Source organism: Solanum pennellii, chromosome 6, assembly GCF_001406875.1.
Source record: "Solanum pennellii chromosome 6, SPENNV200".
In the NCBI taxonomy this organism is placed as follows: domain Eukaryota; kingdom Viridiplantae; phylum Streptophyta; class Magnoliopsida; order Solanales; family Solanaceae; genus Solanum; species Solanum pennellii.
This window is the reverse complement of record NC_028642.1, coordinates 57,144,967-57,162,032: the sequence shown is the minus strand read 5'-3', so window position 1 is coordinate 57,162,032 and position 17,066 is coordinate 57,144,967. Positions and strand designations below refer to the sequence as shown.

Here is a 17,066-nt window from a genome sequence, read left to right as displayed (position 1 = left end):
TGGAAAGAAATCAGGGCAAATAAAACCCAACAATCTCTGGTCTGAAAATTTTATTAACCGAATGAAGCTGGTGGTTCACACATCACATTGCATACGTTAGGTTGTCTGTCCGAAACTTGTTCTCTATAATTTTTTTGCGTGTTTTATATAATTCTCAGCTCAAAACGAAAAATGATGTAGCCCAAACTCAAACTCATGTCGCGCCCATGAGCTCAAGGGCCTAAGGGTCCCTCTGTCCAAATACCTCATTTAACAAATATATTCGAGGGGTTCTTTAATTTAGATGTATATATATATCGATAATTTTCAATGAATATTCACATTTGTATATATATGCAATTTTTTTTTTTAAAATTAACAAATACACGTACGACCTAATATTACACACTCTAACCCTATTAGGATATCCGGAGGCCCTAGTCATGACTTCAAACTAGTTTTCTCTACCTTTGTTTAGTTAGTTAGCTTTGCATTTGCAATTGCATTGATACTAACAAGTGGTATATCATATATATATATATATCACATTGATCTGGCAGTATTCTCATATGTCCATACCAATATAATGTACTTTTAATAAAAAAGTTTTTCACATGCTAGAGATTGAAGACCTACAATAAAGCAAATTAAAGTTTAATGCCAGTGTCATCGAGTGGAATTAAAGAAAATGTAAATTCAAATCTCTTCTGGCGTACAGTAGCAGGGACCATTTTGGTCCTTTCTTGTACTTGAAAAATGTATAGATAGATATTTTTAAGTTAGATATTTAAGGAAAATATTACATTATTTGAAGAGGATAAAGACAAGAAAAATTTAAGATTTCTAAAAATAATTTTATGTTAATATACTAATATATAATAATAACTGAGTACATGATTAAATATCCCGTCTGGAATCAATCTCATAGTCTATCCAATATCGGAAACTTATATAAATATACTATGATAAAAAAATATAATAATATTTTTTTTCACTTGACCATTTTAATTCATTTATAATACAAATTTAATACATATTACAAAGAACAATTTATTATTCACATATAATACAAGTTTTAATGATGGATAATACATTTATCAAACATTTTTAATACACTTATAATACAATATGACAATTTTTTACCAAACAAACATAATATATTTCAAAAACAATTATAATTCAAATATATTGCACACATAATTCACTTTTAATACATATTACAAATTTATCATAATATTACTATAAATGGTATAAACAAAAAGTATCGCAAAAATCAGTAATTATTTTTTTTAAATATTTTAATTTATGTAATTTCAAAAAAAAATTCGTTGCTATTTTCCATCGTTATACAATCAAATATCCTTGCAAATGAAGTACTATATGACCCATGATAGATAAGGTTAGAAAGATATTTCACAAAAAATAATAATAAAATAATCTTAAATTAGTTGGAGGCTTGACATGCATGGCGATTGGCAACCCTAAAGATAAACATGAAAATGAAGTTTGATGCAAATAATTTAACATAAAAAGTCATTAATGTTTTGCCTTTTACGTTATGTGAAAAGATCCTTTGATGGAAATCAAAACAACATGGCCATTGTTGAAATACAAACCCAAAAAAAAGAAGAAGAGAAGTTTATTTGAAATATAGTAATTATATAAAATTAGAAGATTCATGCACCACAATGTGCTGAAATTAAAGAAGCATAATACAATCCAACAAACACACTTTAATTTTCTTATCCCTATGTTTTTCTGTCTGTTTTATTACAGACATCCTATAAACTAGGTATATCCTTACAAGCCCTCCTCCTGCTTACTGTCCTACGTACCAACATCTGTTCAAGATTTTCATTAAGAAAATATTTAAATATAATTAACTTATATATATATATATATATATATATATATATATTCGGTACATATTAATTATTTTTATAATTTATTTAAAAAATGTTGTTTTTTTAATAAAGGAATATCAATTGACTTCATTCGGAAAGAATAGTCATGGGTCAAGAATAATATATTTTGGTAACTAACATGAGAAATTGTTCAGTCACTCTCCGTCTCCAATTTTAAAGGTTATGATAATTTAAAGTGATAAAAAAATAATTAAATAAGTAAAAATTTGAGTTTTGATTATCAAATAATCAAATTATAAACAGGCAGCAGTGTGGACACGAACATACCGTAAGTAAAATATAGAGGAAATACATAATTACCTCATTGAATTTATATCTTTTTTTTAATTAGATATTTTAAATTTGTGGGCGTTTTATCATCCCACGAAACAATTCAAATTCACAATAAATATATCATTTTGACCCATTTTCATAATAATTGTAATTTACACTAAAAAAGCGCGTGAAAGGATAAACTTGCAGCCCCAAATCAATGAAAAAAACTTAAATATGGCATTGTTAAACCAAAGTGAAAAGAGACCCATGTTTCTTCTTCGCCAAATCACCATTAATGGCTGTTGAGAGCTTTTCTCAACAGCAAAAGTTGGTTCTTTATTATGCAAAGCGAATTTCTTTACTATATTCTCTATCGTCAAGTTCTAGTAATCCATCTTAAGGCCTTTTATTAGAAAAAATTACTTAACAACGATATAATAATTGGTCAATTTAGCACTTAATTACCTTTCAACAAAGAAATTTGAACCCATTTACGTTCACATATTTTTTCAAAAACAAAAATATCAAAGAATCTACTCATACAAATTCTAAATGTGAAATTCACTTATAGAATTCAAATCTAGTCTTGATTTCAAAATACCCACAGCTAAAAAAGATTAAACTAATTTTTGGAATAAAATTTAAAATCAAACACTAAACTAAAAAATAGCACACAAAACTTACATAAATGTATATTTACAAGGAAATTAAAAAAAAAAAATCTTTTCAAGTGAAGTAAAGCCAAAGAATTGGGAAAAGAAATTGGAAAGGATGAACATGATTATTTCTAAAAAAAAATTTATGGGTCAAAATGTGAGTGGGTCAGGATTTTATCCGACCCGCTATTAAAGAAATAAGAAAAATAAGAAAATATTATTTTATTTGGAGGTGAAACACACACAATATTATAAGAATACGAATATTATAAAAATTATGTATTTAAAATTGTTAAAAATAATCGAATATGATAATAAAATCCCCGCAAACTTTAGGTGTCAATTTCAGAAAAGAGTACAAATTTAATGAAATAATTATATATTTCCTCTAAAAATATATGATTAATGTGATGGATACAGATTGACAGATATTTCAAAAAAAAAAAAAAAAATAATAATTTTGGTCACTATTTATTTTATTAAAATAAAAGTTGAGAAGTAGAATAACAGAAGAGGACAAGACACATATAAAACAACGAAGAAAAAGGGAAAAAACTAGGACAACACATTGGAACTAAAATAAGAAGATTCATGAACGGGAGGGAGTTGAAGCCTAAATCGAAAATTAAAATATCCTGTTCACTTAAAATTTGAATCGAAGAAAATAATACTTCAAATTTCTTATGCGTAAAAATTTAAAAAGTTAACGTAAATGTAAAATCTCATAAAACAAAAGGACATATACATATAATATACATATATCTTGTAAAGACTAGAAAATCATTTTTCGCGATTCTCAACGGGTACGTATGTATTGTTGATTAGTACAGTAGACACACTTTTCTACGGCACGTTCCGTATGATTTTACTGTCGTACGTTCCAACAACAGACATCCGAGAAACTGAAAATGTGTATATAATCGTGATCCGCTATATTATATGTCTTGTTTAAGTTTGCAATACCTTATACATATTTTTTAAGATTGTCCGTATATATTCTGAAGATTTTTTTTCATATAAACAATGAAGTTTAATTTGCTTGATTACAGATTAATTGTGCTATTTTTATCAAATTTTCACATTACATTGTGAATCAAATGTTTCAATGGCTTAGTCTAAAGGTCTAGTTGCTGGTTCTAGAGACTACATATATTATAATAAAAAAAAATATCCAAAAGATAAAATTATATGGAGTACTAATTAGCTAGGTGTTATATAGATAATTCCTCCATTTTCTTTTAATTGCAAGAATAAATTGCGGTCATCTTCAACCTCCAAATATGCAAAGAAATAAGAAAGATAAGGTCTAGTAAATACAATTACAATAATTATATAAATAGAGTTTGAAAAAGATTGAGCGTACAACAATCATATCTACTTAGAGAACATATCAAAAACATGTTGACAAAGGAGCAATAATCGAAATTCAAAAAACAACGAATTGTCGTTCATTTTTAAAACCCAACACGGGTAGCTAAAACAAATATAAAAAATGAACTGCATGAGTAATATTATGACTACGTATAAGCAAAGACAACACTCTATTATCTACTAACCTCTCCCACCTTTATTCATGTCGACCTCCACAACTCTTTTATTTAAGGTCATGTCCTAGATAAACTGAAATGATGTCATATTTTGTCTAAATTCATCTCGTTTCAATAATTCTCTTGACTACCTTTACCTCTCCTGAAACCATTCACAGTCAATCTCTTATACGTGTACACTAATAAATTGACTATTTTTCACCCGTACAAATCATCTTGAATAATCAAAAAAGTACTATTTTGTTGATTGATGGAGCATTGATTATTACAATACTCAGATAATCTAATTGTATTACTCCTAGTAGTATTTTAATTTTATATATCTAAACACATCACATAGGAGTTCACCCTAATACGCTCACACCCTTTTAATAATATATATTGAGCGAGGAATGTCGAGGTAACAACTTTAAATCAACCATTTATTAATTACTACTACTAATAAAAAATTAACATAAAAAATTAGATGAAAGGCGTTAAGTTCTAGTACAAATTACAATGGTATATTATTGCTTGAATAGTAGTTATATTATTAAGTATTTTATTATAGTAATATAATAGACTAGTAGTATTATATACTAGGCCATTTCAACAAGGCTACCTAAACGAACGTTAGTTTCTAATATTTTTTTAATTATTTATTTTATCGTGACAATTTTTGTTCTCTCACCTTTTAAGCTTTTAGCATTTTGAGGATCTAATATTATATATTAAAATAAGTAAGTTTAACTTATCAATTCATTTGAATTCAATAATTTTAACTTGTACTATAACTATGTATTAAAAAAGTTATTATATTAAATAATCATAAAAAATTATAATTAATTTTATACATTTTATATTATGATAAAATTTCAATTTCAAATTCATAAAGTTTAATTTTTTACGTTCGCATTATTATCTTAGCCTCCACATGTTGTATTGAAGAACGTAGATAATTGCATATCTCCAACGGCTTTGGGAGAAGTGATCTTCTCAAGACCCAAGAGATCTAATTTGCTTTCCGGAAAAAATTCATAATTTAAATTTGATAAATTCAATATTTATAATTTTAATTTTAAAAATATTTTATTATTAAATTATAAAATTTAAATTTAATTTATATATACTATGTCGAAAATTATAGATTTATGTGAACCCAAAAGGCTACATCCGTTAGTTTCGTGCTTTGTTGTGCTTTTAGAGAACAGAAAATTAGAAAGTTTTTCCAACATTATTATAAAATTCATTATAGTGATTTGATGATTAATGGAAAATTCAACTATGTGTTGTACCAACTACCAACACAATTAGTGGGGTTTCTACGTAACGTGAAATCTTAAACACTTTAATATGATATGATATATGGTACAGTAATTAATATAATTAATTTAACCTGCATGATTTGGTCCTCATCTACTTACATGAAGAGCACCGTTGGTAAAATTAAATTATTTAATCCGAATATCATAAACTATATATGGAATATAAATCCAAAACTCAAAGCACACATTTGAGCATAATTATTTAAAAAAGAACGAGTTATATCTTTTCAAGTGTAATTATAGTAAAAAGATTATCATAAAATCTTTCCAGAAAAGAACAATCGGTGGATCATTTCAAAATTGCAATTATTGGTCTCAAATTTCAATTTTGGGTTTGATATATGATCATCAGGCTCTTTCAGTTATAGTTAATTAAACTATAGCTCTACAATTCAAGGCTTGTCAAGTGCTTCAAGTTTATAAAATTTAACGTTTAATTTATCGATTGTCGATTTTATTATGAAATTTCTGTTAGCTTAATATAGTATTTATTAATCAAGTTTTGATCAAATTATTGGTTAATTGTATAACCGATATGGTTATTAAATATCCTACCATATTGGTAATTGGTACTTTTTCTTTGGAGCGTGGGAGAGAAAGGACTTTCGTTATTTTTAAAATAATTGTCTAAAATTATTTTTTTCTTTGGGAGTATGGGTGGAGGGAGGACTTTCTTTATTTTAAAAATAGTTGTCTTAAATTATTTTTAATTTCATCTTATATCATTGATAATAATTGATCTTCAAAACAAAAAACATCTTAATCGAGTAATTACTTATGGATACTTGGTTTGAAGATAGTTAATTCTAACATTACTTTTATGTACCAATAAGAATTGTTATGTCTAACATTAATACCATTATTAGTAATCAAACGATAAAACAAATGAGACTTATTTGAAATGTCTAAGTGAATATTAGAGTCAATTTTAAGTGATCATTAATAGGTTCAGCCTAAAACTTTATTTCAGAATTATTTATACTTATCCATCATATTAAACAAACTATTTATGCTTATCCATCATATTAAACACCCTCTTAAAAAATATTTTTTTTTTCCTATAAGAATGTAAAAATAAAATAAATTAAAGTTTATTTTAATTAATTTTCATTTAAAAGATGGGTAAAGAAAAACACAACAGATAATTTAAGACCGAGTAAAACAAGTCTTTCTCATGGCCAAGCACGGACGCGCCAAAAAGTCAAGACGACGTCGTGTGAAGTCGCTCCAACACAAGCAGTTTACCGTTAAATTCAAGTCCCGCTGAAGAATGTGAAACGTGGCATTCGTTCCTTTTTACTGAAAAAACACACACTCTCTCTTACAATTAACTAAAAATATTGCAAACCCTTTTTCCTCTTTTGGAGTTTGTGAATTTTTGATTCTGAGTGAAATTGAAGAAGATTTTGATAGACCTCTTAACTTGAAGGCAAGTTTTTTTTTTTTTTTTCATTTAGTATCGTATTTTTTTCTCTGTTATTTTGCGATTCGTTTTTGCTGCTTTCGTATTTGGGTAGTAACCATTGTTTAATTTTGTCGAATCAATATTGCTCTTTGTTGATATTATGTTTTTTTTTCTAATTTACTGGGTTTGGTATGGTAGTACGTGGATCATGGATGAAAATAATTTGCCTTTTTTTACAACTTGGATGTCTGTGTCAGCTTGCGCGTACCTTTACATCTACTTGTTACCTCTCATTATCACATGTACTGTCGATTAGTAATTCTGTCTAGTAGACAGATGAGAAGTCTCTAGTGGTTTGTTTATGTTGGACCTGAAACCTCGTGATTTTCAACCACTTCATTAACTAACTAGGGCATATTTTGGGTGAAACTTATTTTTTTTTCATTTTGCTGAATTGATTCAACTAAGTATTTTAATTTTACTTTAGCCGTTTATTTCAACACCAAAAAAGAGTGTTTTTGGGTTTTTTTGTAGGGAGTTTTGGTCCATTGTTTTGTTTATATGGTGATTAAGTTAAACATTGTTTGATTCGATGCGTGTTAATATATTTACGTTGGATGGATCCTAATGCATAATGGATAATGCAATATCACAAGTGGCTGTTTTCTTTCAATCTCCTTATTGCGAGTTCTGTAGATTTTGTTGCATTAAAACTATATATGTATCTGTTGACTATAGCTGCAATGCTATAGTATCAGTTCCTGAAAAGCTGTCTGGTTGGTCCATGAGATACCAAAATGTTTTAAGAATTTAAACCATCGAATGTGGTGAAAGATTGGCTCTTGGCATATATAGTATGGAATCTTCACACAAATAGCTGGACAGATTACTTTTTCTAGCCGGTATACGTAGCTTATATACAATTATCCACATATTATACATCCGCTGGCTATTCTTAGTTTAATCAGTTTATGCATTTGGCTCTTTCTTTATAGATTGGCAGTCTCCGGTATCAAGGTGACAGAGTGAACAAGATAGGGTGAGTATCCTGTATCCGTTTATTCACTTCCCTGCAAATGTGGCGAAATCTTGAGGGTGAGCATGGGGTGAATAATTCCCGTGCTCGTTGTGGAGAAGGGAAAATGCAACAGAAGACTGACATTGAAAACTCAAACAGTACAGGTCCCATTTTATTGTATGATCAACAAATTGTTATGGGAATATCTAGCTTTGAAGGTGCCAATGAGGGTTGTAATGGACGTGTGGCATCTCAAAGCCTGAATGTGTTGGTAAACGAATCGGAGGATAACCGTAGTATTCTCTCAGATCAATCTAGCGATCTTGGGGAAATAGAACGCGAGAGAGTGAGGCAGGTTTTTCAAGAGTGGATGAGCACCAGCGAAAAGGATCATTCACAATCATTGAGTGTCTCGCATAAGAACAACTGCTCGGGGGCACCATGGTTAGGGGAAAATGAACGAGAAAGGGTGAGAATCATAAGAGAGTGGGTGAAAATCAACATTCAGCAAAATGACGCGGGTTATCCAAGAGATGAAGGCACTGCTGATATCGGTTCTCAATTCGAACAAGTGCGTGATGGATCTTTGGTCAATCATTCTGAAAATGGAGAGAGAAAACCGGTGCGTATGTATTGCAGCAGAAAATCTCTTCTTGAATTGTTGATGAAGTTTCAAATGGAAAGGCAAAGAGAAATTCAGGGCTTATTGGAGTGTAAGCCTGTATCAAACTTCACATACCGCAACCGAATTCAGGTAAGACTTGAGTAGAGAATGCTTTTCGTGGAATGTGCATTTTTAATCTTTTAGTCTGTTTTTGTATTATATCATTATGACTGTAGATTTTCTATTAGATTCATAAGATAAATTAATTGAAAGGAAAAAGGGAAGACAGATTGAAAACTAGACGCACTTGGCGAGATGGATAAACTGTAATTAATATTCTGAAAAAATAAAAAAATAGTTTGTAGTTTTAAAAATTAACTCAAACTTATTGGCATCAAAATGGATTTTAAGTCATATGTGAGAATTTCATCATAAAGATGTTTATTAAATAACTTCGATGCAAAATGTGCACAAGAAGAGGAAGATCAAGATCAAGAGAAAGTTATAATCAGGCATTAGAAACATCAATTTAGTAGCTGGCGAGCCTGGTTCGTGAAAATTTAATTAACCGAGGATTATAAATTATAAACATACACGATATCAGTTAATTGAGTGGAATGAATATGAGTAACAAGATCATTTGATTGGATTTTATATGATTTGACGTTTGATAGTCTCCGTTCTGTAGAGTGTAAGATTGATCCACTTTTCATTGAAATTTGGATTACATCATCTCTGTTACCAGTTAGTGTTCAGCCTCTCTGGATTTCGTCTCTAGCTTGTGTGCAACATTTGGCTTTTCCTGATAGTGTTTCAAACCTTCTCCTAGTCATTGCTCAAGGGTAGATTTCTGCGGAACGAGAGATTGATGACCAGTGATGAAAGAACTACATCAGATGCCGCAAGTGAATTGAGCTTACTGAGACAAAGTCATACTGTATCTTACTTAAGGTAGAGCAAAGTATTTTTCTTTAAAATGTTCACCTTTTAGATAAACCTGTGCATGGATTACCTGGTTCAAATGCAGTAACTCACTTGATTTCACTCTTTTGCTTTGCCGAAGATAATGGCTCTCGCCTTAGTCTACCAATCCTTGTTAGAAACTGCTTGGTTGTGCTTTTCTTTTGTTACTTTTTTTAGTAATTAAGTGGACAAAGAAATCTACAAAATAATTTCTTCTGTCCAAAAGTCATATGTTATATCGTAAAATTGTGTGTGAAACAGGAAAGAGATTTTATCCAGATTGGTCGATAATGCTCGTAGTTCTACAAAAAATGTGCAGCTGAATGCCTCTTCTACAGATGACCTGAATCGTCATTATCGAAGTGAACAGTCTCAATCAAATAATGTACAAGAGATAATTGATGAATCCTATGATCAATCTGAACTCGATAGTGAAGAGAGGGAAACTTATGGATCTCATGTATTTGGGAACTCAGAAAGCATTACATCTGAGGAAGTAAACCAGCAAAATTCGATTGATCAAATAGCTGAACATTCAAATCAAATAGCAGCTGTTGAAAGTGGTTCTCGAGGGCATGTACGAGAAGACCATGAACCCTTTCATGATAATGATGCACCAAGAAGTGAGGCAAGTGATACTCATGAAGTATATGATCATTTTCATGGCTTGAGAAGTAGTACTTTTGAAGACTATGTGTGGCAAGTTTTATCATCTCAGGCAGAGGATCCACAGGATGTTGTCACGGATCATGAGGAAACCAACTTGCGACAATCAGAAGTGCCATATGAACTAGTTATCGAACATGGAGAAAGTGAGCAAATGTCTTCTTCTGAACACAATGAAACAACAAATGATACAACAGAAGAAATGGGCGGAAGTTGGCAGGAAGGTGCTGCAAACCATTGGTACACAGACAGCTCGGAAAATGACACTGAAGAACAAATCTATGAGCAAGAACCACACGAGGACTGGCAGAGTAATGATTGGCTGGACATTTCTAGTCAGAATGCTGGATCCATGAGAAGGGTTGATTCATTTTATATGCCTGATGATGATAATGTTTACAATATTGAACTTCGAGAACTTCTAAGCAGGTAAATGACTCTCGTTACTGTAGGATTATTCATTTTCTACGAAAAATTGATGCTTAAGCGATATAACTGGGTCCTTAATGTTGTAGGAGGCGTGTATCTAATCTGCTTCAAAGTGGCTTTCGTGAGAGTCTAGACCAGCTAATACAATCTTACGTTGAAAGGCAAGGACACGCTTCTGAATGGTATATGGATGGAACATCATCATCCCCTGATGATATGGAACACGAGCTGCTTCAAGAATACGACAATCAAGATGGAGCTCAGATAAATAGTGAATCTAATTCCTTTTCCGTGACTTCACTACATGTGGAACCTTCTCTGCAGTTGATAGGAACAGTAAGCTCACCTTTATATTCCTTGACAACTCTACTTGAATTTAATTAGAGAAGTTGATTCATGTAGTTTTCTCCGTCCCAATTTAAGTGTCTTACTTTCTTTTTTTAGTCTGTTTCAAAAAAGAATGTCTCTTTCTATATTTGATAAGTTTTCCAATTCCAACACCTGAACACTAAGACCACAAGATTAAAAAGAACTCATACTTGTTTGACCTACTGCAGGATTGGGAAATCATACATGAGTTGAGGAATGACATGGTTCGGCTCCAGCAGAGGATGGACAATATGCAGAGGATGTTCGAAAAGTGTATGGAAATGCAAGTTGAGCTCCAACGCACGGTTCATCAAAATGTTTCTGCAGCGTTAAATCGATATGCTTGTTCAACAGGTTAGATCTCACATCTAAAAATAGGTTTTTGTATCCATATTGTAGTTATACTTTTCCGTTTCAACCTGAAAGGAAGATGAATTTAGAATAATTCATTTCGTTTCGTTCTATTGATCAGATATTGATGCATGTGAGGACAGTGTGCTAAATGATGAATCCAAATGGGATAATGTAAGAAAAGGGATTTGTTGCTTGTGTCCTAATAGCAGCATAGATGCCTTACTGTATAGGTAAACTATATATATAAACATCCTTGTCCATTCATGTCTCGAGCATCGATACTTCTCTTTTGAGCAGCCTTAGAGACTCCTCTTTCTTCCCTTTTTCTGTTGGATGTTTGAATTCGTAAGCTCAAGGGAATTCTTGATTTGAAATTGATGCAGGTGTGGACACATGTGCACATGTTTAAAATGTGCAGAAAAGTTGGTTCAGTGGAACGGAAAATGTCCAATGTGCCGGGTACCAGTAAATGAGGCGATCCGAGCTTTTTCTATACAGTAATGTTGCTGCAGGGGTCATAACCTGGGTAAGCGGACATGCTCAAATTCCAGTAAAATTGGTCCGGTGACGAGAAATACATCCAAAATTGCTCGCGCAGCGTCAAATAATAAGTGATCTGAGCTTTTTCTGTACATAATTGGTAGAAAACTAGTGAAGCAGAGCAGAGTGGATCCGTCATCCGTTGCTGCTTTAGTTTGTCTAGGTAAGTCGTCTTTACTCTGTGACGATCCTCCTTGTGTTTTTCATGATTAATTTGTCCCTTCATATTTTCATTATCATACAACTAATTTGCAGATGTCATGTTTGTAAAACCAATATTAAGGGGTGAAATCTTTTTAGTCCAAAAGCTACATATCGACTACGTTTCCTTGATGTAGTGGATATCATATAGAAACGCAGGTCATTTTATCAGCTGTACATCGGAGATTTCTCTATTATAAAAAGTAATTTCCCTTTTCACCATAGTAATAGATCCATCTGTTTAGATGGATTTACTCAAATTTCAACTTTGTACATATGAAATGTGTTGTAACTTGTAAGGTAATCTATTTTTCTTCCTCTTCTGATCTTTTCAAGTTATTCGTCGGCAAATATAGGGAACACATTGTTTGTTAATTATTTGATCCAATGTGTTGTACTTATCTCCAGTAGATTTAAGCACAGCTTCGGAAAACCAAAAATAAAATAAAAAACAAAAGGCTCATTAGTACTGAAACTATTACAAAAAAGAGCCCGACATTTGCTTGCAGTGATTTTCCAAAATCAAACACCTGGCTAGAAAAGGATAGTAAACCAAAATGCAATAAACATAAACCTCTAAATATTCACAAGAGCTACCTAACTAACTAACAATTAGGGCTTCGACTTCGACTTTTCAACACTAGTCACATAGTTGGCTACAGCTTTTGTCCCTTCAGCAATTGCATGCTTTCCAAGCTCCCCTGGTAGCACCAATTTCACCGCATCTTGAATATCCACTGACGCCAACGTGGTGCGTCCCACGTACTTCGTGAGGATCGCCGCTTCATTGGCGATCCTCTCGAACATATCACCCATCAAATTATTCAATACCGTCATAGCCTTTGATGATATTCCCATATCTGGATGAACTTGCTTCATCACTCTAAACACATACCTTCTATACCCTTCACTGGGTCCCACTCCCCCACCCACTTTCGCCCTCTTCCTTTTCCTCTCTCCACCTCCTTTTGCTTTCTGGGCCGGGTCGGGTTTCCTCTTTTGGGCCTTCTTTTGATCCGCTTCCATTTTCGGAGGCGTAGGCATCTCCTCTGGTTCCTCAGCTGGTTGAGTTTCGTCTTCATCACCTCGTTGGGCCGGCTCGGGTTTCCTCTTCTGGGTCTTTTTTTGACCCGATTCCTTTTTGGGAGGTGATGGCATCTCTTCTGGCTCATCAGCTGGTTGCGTTTCATCTTCATCTACTTGTTGAGCCGGGTCGGGTTTTCTTCGTGGGGCCTTTTTTCCTTCGGATTTGTCTTCAACATTAATGGTTCTTTTAGGCGTAGGTTCTTCAGAAGGAGGTGGAGTTAGTATTTCGAATGATTGATTTTCTTCCGTCAAAGTTTGACTTTCGGTCTCCGTTTCACCGGCAACCGGAGTTACGACGACGGAGACGGTTTCTTCCACCACTTTTCGGGCGGTGACCACCGTAGCACGGGCCCTTCCTCCACGCTTCTTTGGTGCCATTTTCGAATTTTATATTTTTCTATTGTTTGTTCCCTCTCTTTTTTTTAAAGCGTGTTTTGAAAAATGTACGGTGGAGTAGTATATGAAGAGGGAAATTCTCAGCTTTTTCACTGTTGAGAAGTTTGTAAGAGATTGACACGTGGAATACAGGTGTTGAAATAATGGAAGTTACATGATACGTGGGTAAAAATGAAGAGTAAAGAAGATGCCACCTTTCATATCAATTTTCACTGTTCTGTTTCAAAAGCAGCTAATTTATATTTATATTTATAATTATAATTTATAATGAGATTAATTCTTGGTGGAGTAGTATAATACTTTGTTGCTAATTGCTATGCTTTTTAAAATTAATGTAGTAATTACTAGTTATATACGATCTATAGATTTGTTATCATGTTATATAAAATTAATATTAATTATTGTATGATTCACAGCGTAAGAGGTTTTAGTGACTACGTCAGCATGATTAAAGCATAATTATCTTTAAAAATTCCACATTATTTTCATTGTATTTATGAAGAATATTTTTTGTTATAAATGAACACTTTTTAAAAATATTATGCAATATATGTTATTTTTAATATAATTAATAAAGCATTTCATAAGAACTAATATCAACATAATTAAAGTAAAAATAGTTAATAATAATAAGGAAAAAGGATAAATATACCTCAGTACTATCGTAAATGGTACGCATATATCCTTCGTTATACTTTTAGTACATCAATACTCTTACCGTCCAAAAATCAGAACACATTTACCTCATTAGTAACACGTGGCGCAATCCTACGGCTCAACTCGATTTGACCAATTAATTAACCCAAAATGAAAATACCCGCCAGAGAAGTATATTTTTCCCCGACTTCAATATACAATGGAGAAGGAATAAACTCGGCAACACAACTTCCTCAAATTTCATTGCACCAACCAATCGTTTTCTCAATTTAATTTGTTTTCATTACTATTTTAGAGATAACATATATAGTGTCAAGTTTCTATTGCACCAATCAATTATGTGCTTAATTTCTTTTCCAGTTAGACTATGTTTAATCCAAAAGTGATTTTTTTTAAGTAAACAAAGCACAAATTCCATTAACTAGATTCAAAAATGATTGTAAACCAACGATTCTATATACCTCAACTGAATTGAAATCATCTACTAGATTTACACAACTAACTGTAGCATTCCAACAACAGATTTAAAGAAGAAACAGATGAACACTAACAACCTTCTTCTTCTCAATTTCTCTTAAAGCCACAGTTCCTAGTCGGAAACGGTGAGACTTTTTCACTCCTTCAGTGGTCGGAGCAATTTTTCTTGTTGCCGTAGCAGCCAGTTGCTTCCTTACCACCAGTGGATTTGTGAGTTGTGTTTGCTTAGTACGAGCCATTTTTAGTCTATATTGGGAAAAAATGGAGATGTATAACAATGGTGATGAAGAAGGGTTTTAGTTTGTTAGATGAACCACAGATATGAGAGGAGGCATTTTTCCTTTTTTTAGAAAAGATTTTTAGATAGGTTAATATTTGTGTGTGTAATGGGTTGGTTAAATGGGTCATTGGACGAGTATTTTAGTTTTGGGTTAATTAATTAGTCAGATCGGATTGAGCCGTAGGATTGCGTCACGTGTCATTAATTATTGTTTCGTTAGAGGGAGGGATAAATATGTTCTGATTTTTGGACGGTAAGGATATTGATGTACTAAAAGTATAACGAAGGATATATGCATATCATTTATGATAGTTCGGGGATATATTTTTCCTTTTTCCCATAATAATATTGCTAATATTAGTATTAGTGACAATGATGGAGCCAGAAATTTTATCAAAGGTGTCCAAGAATAACGTGGAGTATTGTACCCAAGAAAAATGATTGAATTTTGTTGAAACCTTTCCTCTGATGATGTAAAAAGACAACAAAATTATTAGTTTTACTGTATTTTTACCCCAAGATTAAAGAAATGTGGATTTTATTAGAAAAGTTGTTGGGTATCTAATTCACTGTCAACTTATTGTTATAGAGTTAATCTTATCTAATTAGGCTCTCGTATAGTAATGTACAGTTGCACACGATCAAGATATCCAATGATGGATGAGCACAAAAGTGTTGGAGTCTTACATCGATTTGGATAGTTACCTTTTGAAATTGAACTAATTTTTGTATAAATTTAACTCGATTGATTCAATGAATCTATCTATGGTTACCTGGTTTAGGATAATGAATACTATAAGACCATACTAGCACTAGAATATGTGCATAGAGCACACACACAAATGTATTGGACCATAACGGTGACAGTTGACACCACTGTTATAAGTATACAGAATGGACATTATTCATCCCATACAATACAACACAGTCAAACGACTCGTGTCTATTCATTTTCCTTTAGTTGGTTTCTTATAATTCAATTCACTTTAATATATTCATGAATCTAGTAACTTATCTGTGTAACTGCTTTCTCTCATAAAGAGAATGACCTCGTTTTCTTTTTAGTTTATTTAAGAAAATTATTTTTTTTCTTTTTTTGGTAACAATTTAATTTTTGTTTTTCACGTAACATGTTTAATGTTATAAGATTGAAGGACAATTTTACACATTTGACAATTTTAATTTAGGACTATAAAATTTAAAAATCTTCTTTTTTTTCTTAAACTTTACGTCAAGTCAAACTAGATCACTCTTTTTAAAACGAAGGAAGTATATATTAAGTGTTGAGTTCTTCTAGTTTTTTATACATGTATTTACTTTTTATATCTCTTTAATAAAAATTTTGACTCGAAAAACATACATATTTATTCATGTATGTATAACTTAGAGGTGTTGAGGACTCTTTACGCACTGAGACTTTCCTTGAAAAAAGCGGAGACCTTGCTTCTACTAAGGCTGGCAAACGGACAGGACTGGGTCAACAGGATCGATTTTACCGGAAACCAGACCGGTATCGGATTTTTCTTACCGGATTTTACCGGACGGGATTTACCGGAAAAACCAACCTGTTCCGCCGGAACCGGGTTGGACCGGTCTGGAACCGGGTCTTACCGGTTCTACATATTTATATTAAAAACTTCAATTGAAAACTTTAAAGTTTATATAAGTTTGAAATTGGATTTATACTTTAAAGTTTATATTGAATTTAAAGTTTTATATTGAACTTAAGTTTGAAATTGAATTTAAAGTTTTTTAAACTTTATATTGAATTTAAAGTTTGAAATTGAATTTAAAGTTTGAAATTGAATTTAAACTTTAAAGTTTATATTGAATTTAAAGTTTTAATTTAAACCTTTATCAAAATAATTAAAAATTAAATTTATGAAATGACATTAATTAAATAGAAAAGACTATTATAAAAGAAAATCAAGGCGCATAGCCGTATATTTATTCAA

The 17,066-nt window shown here is 31.7% G+C and overlaps 2 protein-coding genes across 3 annotated transcripts; one reads left to right on the top strand and one right to left on the bottom strand.

Moving 5' to 3' along the window:
- The first annotated feature begins 8,074 nt into the window (after positions 1 to 8,074).
- On the top strand, positions 8,075 to 12,706 carry LOC107022532. 2 transcript variants are annotated; one of them, XR_003578734.1, is made up of 8 exons: positions 8,075 to 8,843; positions 9,523 to 9,644; positions 9,918 to 10,751; positions 10,838 to 11,087; positions 11,309 to 11,474; positions 11,593 to 11,704; positions 11,858 to 12,177; positions 12,270 to 12,706. XR_003578734.1 is itself a non-coding variant. In XM_027917428.1 (7 exons), exons 1-7 carry the CDS (start codon positions 8,148 to 8,150, stop codon positions 11,973 to 11,975), a joined length of 2,298 nt encoding a protein of 765 aa, XP_027773229.1. In that variant the 5' UTR covers positions 8,075 to 8,147; the 3' UTR covers positions 11,976 to 12,706. The 2 variants fall into 2 exon arrangements, 1 of the variants encoding a protein (XP_027773229.1); XM_027917428.1 differs by having other exon boundaries at positions 11,858 to 12,706.
- On the bottom strand, positions 12,656 to 14,245 carry LOC107021831 (histone H2B.1-like). The gene has a single exon (XM_015222549.2). It carries the CDS (start codon positions 13,677 to 13,679, stop codon positions 12,828 to 12,830), a length of 852 nt encoding a protein of 283 aa, XP_015078035.1. The 5' UTR covers positions 13,680 to 14,245; the 3' UTR covers positions 12,656 to 12,827.
- Positions 14,246 to 17,066: the final 2,821 nt, after the last annotated feature.